General features: G+C 31.3%; 1 protein-coding gene across 1 annotated transcript; it reads right to left on the minus strand.

The window, feature by feature from the left end:
- Positions 1–9397: 9397 nt before the first annotated feature.
- On the minus strand, positions 9398–10693 carry LOC131179504 (protein FAR-RED IMPAIRED RESPONSE 1-like). Its single transcript, XM_058146377.1, has one exon. The coding sequence runs from the start codon at positions 10691–10693 to the stop codon at positions 9398–9400; it is 1296 nt and encodes a 431-aa protein (XP_058002360.1).
- Between the last annotated feature and the right edge of the window lie 1952 nt (positions 10694–12645).

The raw sequence follows: 12645 nt of genomic DNA on the forward strand, positions 1-12645 counted from the left end.
TTGATAATTGAAAGTTCCCAAATTGAACAAAACACAATTGTTTCTTTCACAGTATTAAAAATCGTTGATTCAAATGAGAGCAAACCCAATATGAAGTCCAACCTCAAATGTAATATCTAATCCCCCCATTGGAAGGAGATACTATATAATACAACCGTAATTTCGTGTCAGCATTTGAAATGGAATAACAAATCAATCATGTAAGAATAATTAAATATAAAAAGGTAATTATCATTTAGAAAAATAAAATTATTTTTAACACATGGATAAAATTAAATTTTATAGAACCCATTATAACTTAATTGTTACTCCATAATTGATTTGTCATTCTATATAGAATTACCTACATAAAATAATCGATTCATTATATAATTTCTCCATTGAAAGGGCCTTTTTTCTATCATCTTCTATTCTCCACTTTCTTATGCTACTCCAGGAATGGCCATGGTTGTGGTGATGGTAATCTTGCTCATTTCGACATCAATGCAAGAGCATTGGTCAAGCTTAAGTTTGATGATTGAATGAGATGTTCTAGGTTTATTTGAGGATGTGGGTATTTGAGATTTAAAGATTTAGATTTCTCAATGTTGGTTTATTCTACGAATAAGAATTGTGTTCTTCATTCTCTCTCTTTTTTTTTTGAATTAATTTTAATTTAATTATGTTTAGTTTGAACTCAATTTGGGATTTAATTATGCTGACACGATATTTCTCTTAATTATTAATGGTAAGTTTAATGGGAGGGTGTAATTGCTATAATGTTTGATGTATAGGGTATAATTGTTAAAATTTTTAATTTAGAATTTAATTGTAAAAATTTGAAAAATTCAATTTTATATATATATATATATATATATATATATATATATATATATATATATATATATATATAAAAGAGTTGCTCGCGAAGAAAACATATAAAGAAAACTTAAATGTATGGAAGGGTTCTAAAGTTGTTGCTTATTAGAATTGAAATTCAAAATTGACAATTAAGTAAATAAACTATATTGATTGAAAATTATTATGTGTGTGTAATCTTTAAATAAATAATTAAATGTATTTTATTATTGTAAAGGAAAATATATATATTAAATGATTTTTAATTATTAATAATTAATAAAGTTAAAAATTATGCATACTGGTCACGGGAGGGGTGGGGCACGAAGACTTGTACATGTCGTTGGCAGAGGTCAAGTCTTTCTTGTAGAAAAGTCAGTTTCAACTTCTTACTAACGCAACCTAACCAAGGAGTGAGCTGGTCTTCGATGGAGACCCATTTTTGCCCGAACTTTTGATGAGCGCTGGCGGCTTCTCAGCATAACAGAGTCGACATACCAAAATCCAAATAAATAACCCACTTGTTGTTTGTCTTTTTATAGAGGGAAAATTGACATAAACCCGTGATTAGTGGGGCACGGGAGGAAGACTCTAAAGTCTTTTCAATCAAAGAAGACAAAAATGATGGGAACAAGACGCAGACGATGAAGTTTCCTATCTAAGAGACTTTTCTTTTTTTTTTTTTTTTGAGCAATATCTAAGACTCTTGACCAGTCTTGGGCTGTGTTTTTCTATGTACTACATATTCATCGGCAGTACTCAATTTCTTTTAAAACTATGGATTCATTCCATTCCAAAGGCCTAAGACCGATTACAACGCACCAGAACAAATCCACCTTTGGTGCACAGTGCAGCCCAAAGATAAGGAAGTCGAATCCAAATTAAGTATCAGCCCAATCTATAAATGGCTTAATTAATACAGACCCAATTCAGCCATGAAAACTGTTGTAATTTCTAACCACTCGGCGGTGGGAAGAGCTAAATAATTACTGGTGACTATGCAAAGGGAGGAACTTTTCCGCGGTGAGAAAATAATTTATTTTTATTGTTTGATTGCAAATGATAAAAATTTTTTAAAAAATCATTTTTTACTATTTGAAGTGTATTGATAATAAAAATATTTACTATATAAATTCTATTTTTATATTATTTTATAGTTGAAAATGAGAAAAAAATTCATAAAATTGCTAAGTTGTGGTGGCTACTATTGATTGTTGATGGTGGTTGTAAGTAATCAATGGTTGCCAGTGGTGGGCTATAAACTATCGGATGTGTATTTTTATGTCATATATTTATAAATTTTTGAACGTTTTGTATAATTAGTTTATTAATTTTTTTTTAAAAATAATAATTTTCTCTTTTAAAAAGAAAAAATTATTTTCTTTAAAAAATCATAATTTTTTTAAATAATATATATTTTTATTTTTTCTGAAATTATTTTTTAAAAAATATTTTTTATGAAATAAATAGAATCTTAGTTAATTGAATTTTATAAGGAAAATATTAAAAGGAAGTGAAAAATTATTAAATTATTCATTGGTATAATAAAGATACCTGAGTAGGGGAACTCACACCAAACTACCATGCAGAATATTTTATTTTTAATTTTATTTGTCAAATTAAAAAAAAAAAGTCTAAGGAACAATTTAATTTCAGATAGTGTCTAAAAATTGCCAAAGAATTAAACGAAGTCAAGTAACTAATGAGCAGCCCCAATTGTCTTTATTATTAGAAGTTTTTCGAGGAGGACTTTACATTGCTACTTACAAACCTCCAAATTTGTTATATTCTTAAAAATATAATCTTTGCATTAAATTATTTTTAGTGGATGGCAATTGATATCCATTGTCATAATCAATCTCCTTTTTTTTTTTTTTAATTAACAAGTGGAAAAAAGGTTGTGTACATGTGAAATGTACAAAACTTGTACATATGAGGGTATTTTAGTAAATTTTAGGTATTTTTTAATGTGAAATGTCTATATAGCCCTTAATGAAAATTTTAAATTTGAATTTGAAAATTTGTAAATTCTCTCTCTTTCTATTATTGAGCATCCAATTAAATACCACCAATTCTTTGACCTACTATTTTTCACCAATTATTTAACCAATTAGACATCATCCACCATCTTTTCAACCTATCACAACCCACCATTGCTCTAACCAATAATGATCTATCTCAACCTCTAACTTTATAATCAAGTGGGAGACTCCATATCTCATCTCTGGTTTCTCTCAAGTAGGAGAATCCATATCATATCTGGTTTCTTTTTTTTTTGTTATTTTTCAAATCGATTTTTCATTTATCATCTCATACACACTTCAAGTTTTTACAACAATGGGGGGTGATCCAATTTTCACAAGCGAGAGAAAAAAAAGGAAAATATTACGTTGTCTTTGAAGGTAGAACTCATGGAGTATTTTCTTCATGGCAGGATTGTGCATCGGCTGTTTTAGGTATAGGTGGAAGTGTTTACAAGTCTTTCAATAATTATGATGAAGTTGTTGACGCCTACAGTCAATATTGTTACAATAAGAAGTTTGGTGAAGGTAGCTCTCGCATGCTTGACGTTGAAGAAATCGGCAAACAAGAAATGGAAGGGACAAATAAGAATACTCAAATCGGTTTCCTCATTGGAGTTTTAGTCGGGATGCTAATATCTAAATCCAATGGTTCGGTTTGATAGGCATTTTTTTTTTTAGAAATTATGTATAATATTATGTGGATTTGATTGGTTTTGAGTTGAATTTGAAGAAAATGAAAAATTGGGATTATTGGTAATTTTGTTATGGAGGAAAAAAATCCATGGTTTAGATTATAATTTTATTAAGCTTTGCATGTATTGGTTATCATTTAAAGAGTAAATATTTTATTCTATTTTTATTGGTTTATTTGCCATGGAATTAAACCTATCCATAGATGGAAATTATATGAAAATTATTCAAAGAGTTGTGAAGAAAATAATAATTTCATTTTGTATTGCCTGACGCAACATATGAGCAAGATATATAACCTACTAGCCTTGGTTTTTTTAAAAAAAAAAAAAAAAGAAAAGAACTAGCCTTGGTGTTATTGATCATTATTTGATAGTTTTAAGTAAAAATCAAGTGCAAAATGAAGCAAAACATAAGGTGCATTTTACTATCTATTTTTACATGAAACTAAGCTCTTAATGCAAATTTAGTGCATCATGCAAATTTGACCATCAGTCCCTCATGGATATTACAATATCACAAGCAATGTCATTAACATTTGCTGGTGTTGATGTGAATGGGGTTGTAGCAGTGGCACCTTTATTTTATTAAGAAATATAAATATTCATGAGTTGATTTAGCAAAATAAAGGGCAAGTCATTTATGCCTAATTGGTGTAGTCAATGAAATGAACCTTGAAGAAATTCTGTTGTTTGTATCTAAATTTCTTTTAAATAGGTTGAATCTTATGTTACACACACACACACACACACACACACACACACACACACACATATATATATATATATATATATATATATATATATATATATATATATATATATATATATATATATATATGTGTACATACACACACAAACATTAAGTGCAAAGCAAATCAAATTGCAATATCCTACCAGCCTTGGTGGTATTAGACATGGCTTTATAGTTTTGAGTGTAAATTAAGTATAAAATAAATCAAATTGCATTATATACAAATTTTAAGCAAGCCATATAGCATTATCATAGCAAAATCTGGCACTACGAATAATATAATTATCTTATATAATATTAAAATTGATTACAAACAAGCAATCCATTATAAGAGTTTGAAATAGGAACCACATAATAATCCATAAGTTAATAATAATCCTAATAGTGCAAGGGTTTAGTAAATTCACCCAAAGATAAGTTCGCAATTCAAACCTAACAGTTAAATACAAGTTCACAATATCCAAAAGGAAAATAGCATAATCAACTATGTAAAGCAATGGAGACATAATCATTTATTGCCTTATGATGGTTGTAGTAAATATAATCCTATCAGTAGAAGTGTTAGCCAACTGGAAAGAAACTTTGTCCCCTCTCTTTGCTTCCTGGTAGTGAAGGAACTGCCCCATCCCTTTTCAAACTTGCCCTTGTACAAGCGGCCTTCGTTGTCCAATCTAGGGACATATTTAACTTTGAAATTTGTCCTCCCCATCGGGCACCAAAGGTCAATTTCCTTTGGTTCAATTCCTAAATTATCCTTTGCAAAGGATAATGGAATATTCTGGGAAAGTGTAATTTTTAAATTACATCAGCTAAGTAAAATTAAAAACTATATTTAAATCAAATTACGTGATTGCAAAACAAAGAAAAAAAAAGTTAATAACTTACCAATTTGTATTGCCAGTCACAAGTTGTCATGCAGGCAATGAACATCGGTCCATTTGGATTGCCTTCGTACTTGTCATCCGATAAGATGTGCACAATTTCTTCTCTAGGATGAGGCCCGTAATAAATCTCCATTCCATTAGCATTGAATAGGAAGAGGCTCATTGAATCAGGTTGGATATCTTTGAAATAAAGAGAATCAATAGGAGAAGTAGTTAGTGGACTATAATGGTTAATTACATCCATTAAATCACTCTTTTTCAATCGAAACCTGTGGCCATTTTCCTCCCTTTGAATTCCCACAGTCCATTGGTGTGCTTGTGGTCTTCCAACATTCAATACTATTGAATCCATTAAAACGACATTCAAATGTTGAAGAACATCATTTGGCAACTCTTGTATTAACATAACATCAAAAAGAGATAATGTTACAAGCAAATTACAGTAAATATGTAAGGAAAAATCATTAGTGCATTGATAGAACAATTCTTAATATAGAAGTCACATCCATATGAAAGAGAAAGAAATCATATGCAAGGAAAAATTGTTTAAATGGAAACCACATGAAAATTCCTACTATGACTAGCATATTCCTGCACCTACAAATAATTTTCAAACATATTTTTATAGTGTAACTCTTTTCCTCAACCATGTTTTCACACAAGAGCTAATATTGTGGACTTTACATTTCAACCACTATACCAACAGGTAGCAAAAGAAAGTGTTCTGCTATTGTGCTATTGAAATTGTGACTACAAAAGAATTTGTTAACTAAGATCCTAGATTAATCTTAAAATTGATTAATTGATTAATTGACCAAAGCAATCTTGATTTACTACCTAATTAATCATATTTAATAGATTTGTGATCTATTTGAGTTAATCTTCCTTGATCAAATTCAATAGAAGCATGCTCGTATGATTTAATTGAGATTGGGTAATTAGTTATGATCAAATTGATCGAAGCAATCTTGATTTTCTACCTATTTAATCGAAGAAGAATTGGTTATGATCTAATTGATCGAAACAATCTTGATTTATTACCTAACTGATAATCGGTTAATTAATTTATAATCTAATTGAGTCAATCTTCCTTGATCAAATTCAGTTTATCTAATTCATTGCTTATAGCATGCTTGTATGTTCTAATTGAGATTAGGTGCTTGTAGTTACTTAAATCAATTAACTTATTATTCAAATTAGAGATTACAATTTCATGTTACATAAAAAAAATGATTAAATTAGGTTTAGATTTTTGGGTGACATAAAAAAATTTGATCAAATAGAGGGGTAAATTTTTGGATAACAAAAAATTGTTTACAAATGTAATACACTAATGATACAAGCATGCAACAAAAGGGTGGCTTCATATTAGCTAATACTTGTTAGGGATAAGGGATAAAATGACTTGGAATATGTAAACATAATGACAATGGATTACTATACCTTAGGAAGTCATAGCCTAACTAAGCAAACCAATAAACAAAGAGGATTGTTAAAGCATGCTTGTAACTTTACAAGTTTCAAGGAAGGGCAGCTACATGTTGGTTGAACTACTTGATGAACAAACTTGCAAGTTCCAACGTGAAATCTCCTCATGCAAATTTTTATCTAAAAGCTCATTTACTCTAGTTGCATATTTCCAAAGATTATTAAGTGATCTATGGATTCAATTGAAGATAAGGGAGGTTAGGGGTTGTTTCATCCACCATAAAGAATATCATTTATCATCATCTTCATTCACTCTTTTTTATCAAGCTCAAATAAAAAGTGTGCAACCTTAGATTGGGGATAGAACAAAACAAGGTTGGAGATGGCTCCAGCATTCTGGACGCGAATATCAGAAGTCGATATGGTATGCAATTTTATGGTAAGCCATTTTTTATTTTTATTTTTATTTTTATTTTTAAGAATGAAAGCTTACTAATTTCTTAATATTATTAAGGTACATCCTTGCTTCTTCAAGTTAATGATGGCTTCGATTAAATTCCTAACTTGCTTGTTTACGATGTAGAGGATTCCAAATGCATTGATTCGTAATGTGCCTGAATAACCTTGCAAATTTCTATCTTGTGATGCCTACATGTGAACTTTGGGATGTGATTATCTTTCAAGGGTTAGGCGAAAGCATAATGAGAAGTGGACTACAAGATTTCTTCAACTTATACAATGTTGAAGTCGGCTTCAAAATTTATTTGGAATGTATATATCCAAACTTGTTAAAGGTCAACATTTACAACAAAAGTGGAAATGAGATTGCATATCCAGGTGAATTTTTGTCAAATTTTCAATTTTTTTCTCTATTTATAATGTGATAATATCCATGTAACTAAATCTTACTCTACATTGTTGATGCAATTAAAACCTTGATGTCGATCTCATGCCATGGGTCTTGGAAATATGTCTTGGTAATATCAAATGATATTGTTCAACTAATGATATTACAGTTACTTGATTTTAAATGATAAGGGATATAATCTTTTCTCTTTTTTTTTTTTAATGTGTTGTGTATTTTGTTTTGAATTGTGCAGCATCTACCAAAAGATGAGGCTTTACGTGTGTTTGGAGGTGAAAGCAAGAGTATTACATTGTGGAGAAATCACCTGTCAATGCCATTTAAGATTGAGTATACAGTTCGTGAGAGTAAAAATGGAAGCATGAACCTTGTGTCTTTAATGACCAAAATTACTGTGGGGTGGTTCAAATTTGTTAAGTTTTATGGCATTGAGAAAGGAGATTTGATTACTTTCCAAAAGATTGATCATAAAGGAACTAAGTTCTTCGTTTCAGTGAAGCACAAAGGAATGGAGCTACTCTAAATATTGATTTACTATCTACTTTATTTTTTGTTTTATTTGGAAAGTACTGTGTACTTTTTAGATTAATTTCATGGCTAAAAGACTTTTGTGATGATGGTTGTGTAGTGACGTTAATTAATTTGTATTGCTTTTTGCTAAAACTTTGGTATATTTTAATGTCAAATTTATAATTTTTGGAATATCATTCAGATTGAAATATATTTTTCTCTTAATTCTACCTTCAAAGAATCTCTTTTAAGTATGAACGCATAAAAAGGCTTGAACTACCTCAAAATTAGACACTTTGCCAAAATAGCACCCAATGGGATTAGAGTTTATTTTAGCTAAATCATTTCTGTAATTGGATAACTAATTTCTGTAATTAGCTAACTAATTTCTGTAATTGGATAGCTACTTAGTTTGTTACTTCAACTAATTTAGTTTGTTAGGCATGAATTGTATTATGTTGTAAATGACTATTCTTACTGGATTATTAACTTTAAATCTGTATAAAAAGTAAGTACATTGTTAAATGAGAATGAGACGATTATTGAATCCTAAATCCTATGGGCCATACAAAATTATGGAGCTCAATGGACAAGTTGCTTACAAATTCTAACTTCCTACATCATGATAAAATACATGATGTGTTCCATGTCTCTCACTTAAAACTTGCCCACTCTAATATATAGTGTAATTTTAATAGCTAGATGTTGTAAAATCTATTGTAATGGGTGAGAATTGAGTGAGAATTGGTCACAAGTCTATTGTTGCAATTGTACACATGGTTGAGTAGTTAATCAACTATAATAGTTAGATGCACTTCCATGTAATTCATTCTATGATCCCATTATGGATGCAAGCAAATTGAAGGAGCTAAGAGCTGAAGCTATCAGATGTCAATTAAACAGTGTAGTAAATAAGATGGCTAGAAATAGACTAAAAGTTTTATTATTTGGGATTCAAAGCAGTAACAAAACAACAAAATACACCATAACCAAATCTAATTTTCAACATCATGTGCTCTATAAGGTCAATTTTAGTTTTTCGCAAGTAAAGTCGCTACCAATGCATGCAATACTTTGATGTTGGCTCATTTGCATTCCATCTCCACTATGATTTATAGAGGTACCAAGATAACCATGTGCATTTTCCTGTCAAAGAAACCAAAATGGAAAAATTAGAATTCCTTATTAATGAACTGCTTAAAAAATTAGTAATAAACACCTAATTAACTATCCAATTGTAATTAACAAGGAAGTTATATTATTATAACCTGAAGACTATTATTTTGTGTGACGATGTTTGTCATTTACCCTCCACCACCTAAATTCGTGCCGCGTCCACCTCGACCTCTTCTGCCTCTACTTCTGCCACAAATACTCCCTCTATTGAATTCACGTCTTGAATGGAATTAATTACTTCGTGGCTTACCACGGCTACGAGCCTCATGTGGATTCAAAATAGCAATTGAACTATCAGAATTTGCAACACCAACAGTGTCTGAGTCTACTGCAGAAGCTAACAATCCATCATTCCATTCTGATAAAATCACCTTCAAAACTTGAAGCTGCCTTTTGACATACTCCATCTTTTGTGTGTTGCCAATAACAATGTCAGTTATTTGCTCAAAATCTCCCTCAAGTTCACGGTATTTTTGGTATTCCTCTGTCATCGTTGGATAGCCTTCGGCAAAAAACTTTTTAATATATGGACGGTGCACGTCTTTTCTCCACCTCCTGGGTAAATATCTTTCATTAATTACCTCGATGCCTTTTGTAACGATCATTTTTAAGATGTAGCAACAAAGTATTCCACTTGAATCAAATCTTCTACATTTGCAACTGAAATATTGTCCATTTTCTCTATGCTCAATGCTGTAGACAAACTCCTTGTGATACCAGTCATTAATTATGCACCTCTCAAGTATATTGTATCTCTCCATCCCATGCTCATTGCTCTCTTCATCCTTGTTTAGAATTTTCATATCGCAGTACCATAGGCGCTTAATCTGCTCTTGAATCAACTTAAACATTTCATGAGTGAAGGCACTTTGAAACTGTTTTTCCCATTGAAATTGAGATATACAATTAACAAGCCTATTTTTTGATATGAACTCTAAAAGCAACTCCTTCTCAGTCTTCCCACATAGGGCCATCTCATATTGTTCGATGAATTGCTTTAATGTGCTTCTTGAGTGAACATAACTATCAAAGTAAGCATGTATGCCCTTGCTTCTTTGAGTAGACATCATTCCCGCCCAGAACATGTGATTGAGATAGATGGGTACCCAACTCTCCCTTTCAAAATAAAGCTTCGTCAACCATTCATTATTTTCTAGTCCATACTTCAGGAACTCATTCCAATTTCTTTCAAACATCTTAATCATCAAACTATCGAATATTAAAGCTTTAAACTCATTATTGGCTTTTGTAAAATCAGCCACACCCTTAAACTTCTCTGACAACTTGCTAAGGATATGCCATAAGCAGAATTTATATATTGTGTTAGGCATGACTTTCCTGATAACAGCCATAATGCTTTCGCATTGATCAGTGAAAATAGCATGGGGATGAGTGTCTCCCATTGCTGAGAGCCAAGTTGAGAAAACCCATTTAAAAGTCTCTACATCCTCATGGGACAATAAGGCACAACCTAATATAATAGATTGGCCATGGTGATTAACACCAACGAATGTTGCAAAAGGCATCTGGTATCGATTCACAAGGTAAGTTGTGTCAAAGCATATAACATCATGGAATTCCTCATAAGCAGCTCTACCTCATGGATGAACCCATAATATATTTCTAAGCTTGCATTCCCAAACAACATCAATTGCATAGAAGAAAGTCCTTTCTATTACTTGCAACCTGGAAAAGAGCTGTTGGATGGACTCGGCGTCACCTTCATCTAGTCGCAACCTTCTCCTATTATAAATAAAATTTCTGCAGTCTTTAGGCAAACATCCCATCTTTTCTGGACCACCAGATTGTACTTCTAACAATCTAATGCTCTTAGAAGGCCTTATTCCAGCTATATCATTGGCCTCTAGTGATCTTTTCACACCGTTAGACAAACACTTGTGACGTGTGATGCCCCTTACCCGTCTACTGTATAGCCGAGCAAAAAGTGTCACATTCGGTGCCGGAGCACCCTATCTTGTCTTGTCATGTCTACTGTAAATTTTAATATCATTTAAATCAGGTAATTTATGTGTAGAAATTTTTTTTTTTATATCTTATTTCTGTGAAGACCGGACAGAGCCTTCCCTGTTTTATTAGCATCTGGTGGGTTTCCACTAATCACCTGTTAACATGTCCATATTCATTTTACACATTTCTCTATCATATTCTCTTTTATCATATCATTTACAACTATTTATGAGATCCCAAAATAAAGTATCATCTATTGCATTCATATGGAAATTCATAGATAATAAATTATAAGTTTTCATTTCAATCTCAAGTTTAATTACAAGTCCAAAATGAAATACATCATAACTAGACATAAGGAACCAAAATACTAGTCTATACATGGGCCCTACTAAAATACAAAAGACTGGTAAAGTAACTCTGGTCGGTGGTAGATTTGGTCGGAACTCTGTCCGAACACTACTGTGGCAGCTGTTACTGTGGCTGCTGTTGATCTTCATTACCTACGCAATAGAAAACCAACGCGCTAAGCATAACACTTAGTGGTGCATAATTTATAATAACAATAATTAAACAATTGAATTTATATCTGCAAATCATAATTTCTGGGTCTTTTACATTTTTATTGCTCTTTAGAAACAATTAACATTATCGGGATCTTTTATTATTACTTATTGTATTTTAAGTCTTAATTAACTTTTATCAGTGCCCAAGAAACCTATAACAAATTATAAAAGCTGGATGCACGGTTGTATACTGGTTAGACAGCCATATGTCTATCCAAAGATATCGCCCTGCCAGCACGAGGCCACCGTCGCACGAGACCCGCTATCAGGCTTGTAAAGCCAGAAACAAAGTTAGGCACAATGGTCAATTGGTAGGCATATAGCCTGTAGAATAATCATATCAGACATATATTGTTAATTCATGATTTGCTCTGTAAGCAGTACTGCTATCTGTAGTCCCTAATTAGTATACCAATTTATCCAAACTAAATAAATAAGTCTAGGTATACTATGGGCAATTAAACATTTTCAATTATTTTAGTACTATCCACTGTCACTATTTTCTGGTACTGTTCAGTGGCACCATAAATTTCATATTAATAGGACATTAGTCCCAGTTTACATATTTATATTATTTTTAATATTTAATTAGCCTTATGAGTATTTTAATTACCATGTATAGCATTTTTTCCATGAACCTATCTTTAGGTTCATTTTGATGTCTTATATTTATCTAGGAATTTGGCTAGGTTAAGATGTCTATTTGGTCACACTTCCTTCATAACAATTGCTCCTCTATTTTTAAACTTGAATGCCAGTTTTTGAATCACTCAATTTGGGGTTATAGAACTCAAGTTATGGTTAGATAACCAAAACTGACTCATTCCCAGATTCTGGTTCCTTAACTAGGCAGCTTTTGGACTTAAATTTTACTTAATTAATGGAACAGGTTTCAGTCACTTTTAGGCATGGTGATCTTCACAAAAATTGTTGCTCTATGTCTT

The sequence above is a fragment of the Hevea brasiliensis genome, chromosome 4 (genome assembly GCF_030052815.1).
Source record: "Hevea brasiliensis isolate MT/VB/25A 57/8 chromosome 4, ASM3005281v1, whole genome shotgun sequence".
Classification (NCBI taxonomy): domain Eukaryota; kingdom Viridiplantae; phylum Streptophyta; class Magnoliopsida; order Malpighiales; family Euphorbiaceae; genus Hevea; species Hevea brasiliensis.

Excerpts from the sequence above, each read along its gene's own strand:
- LOC131179504 (XM_058146377.1), bottom strand. The coding sequence starts at position 10,693 with ATGCCTTTTGCAACATTCGTTGGTGTTAATCACCATGGCCAATCTATT.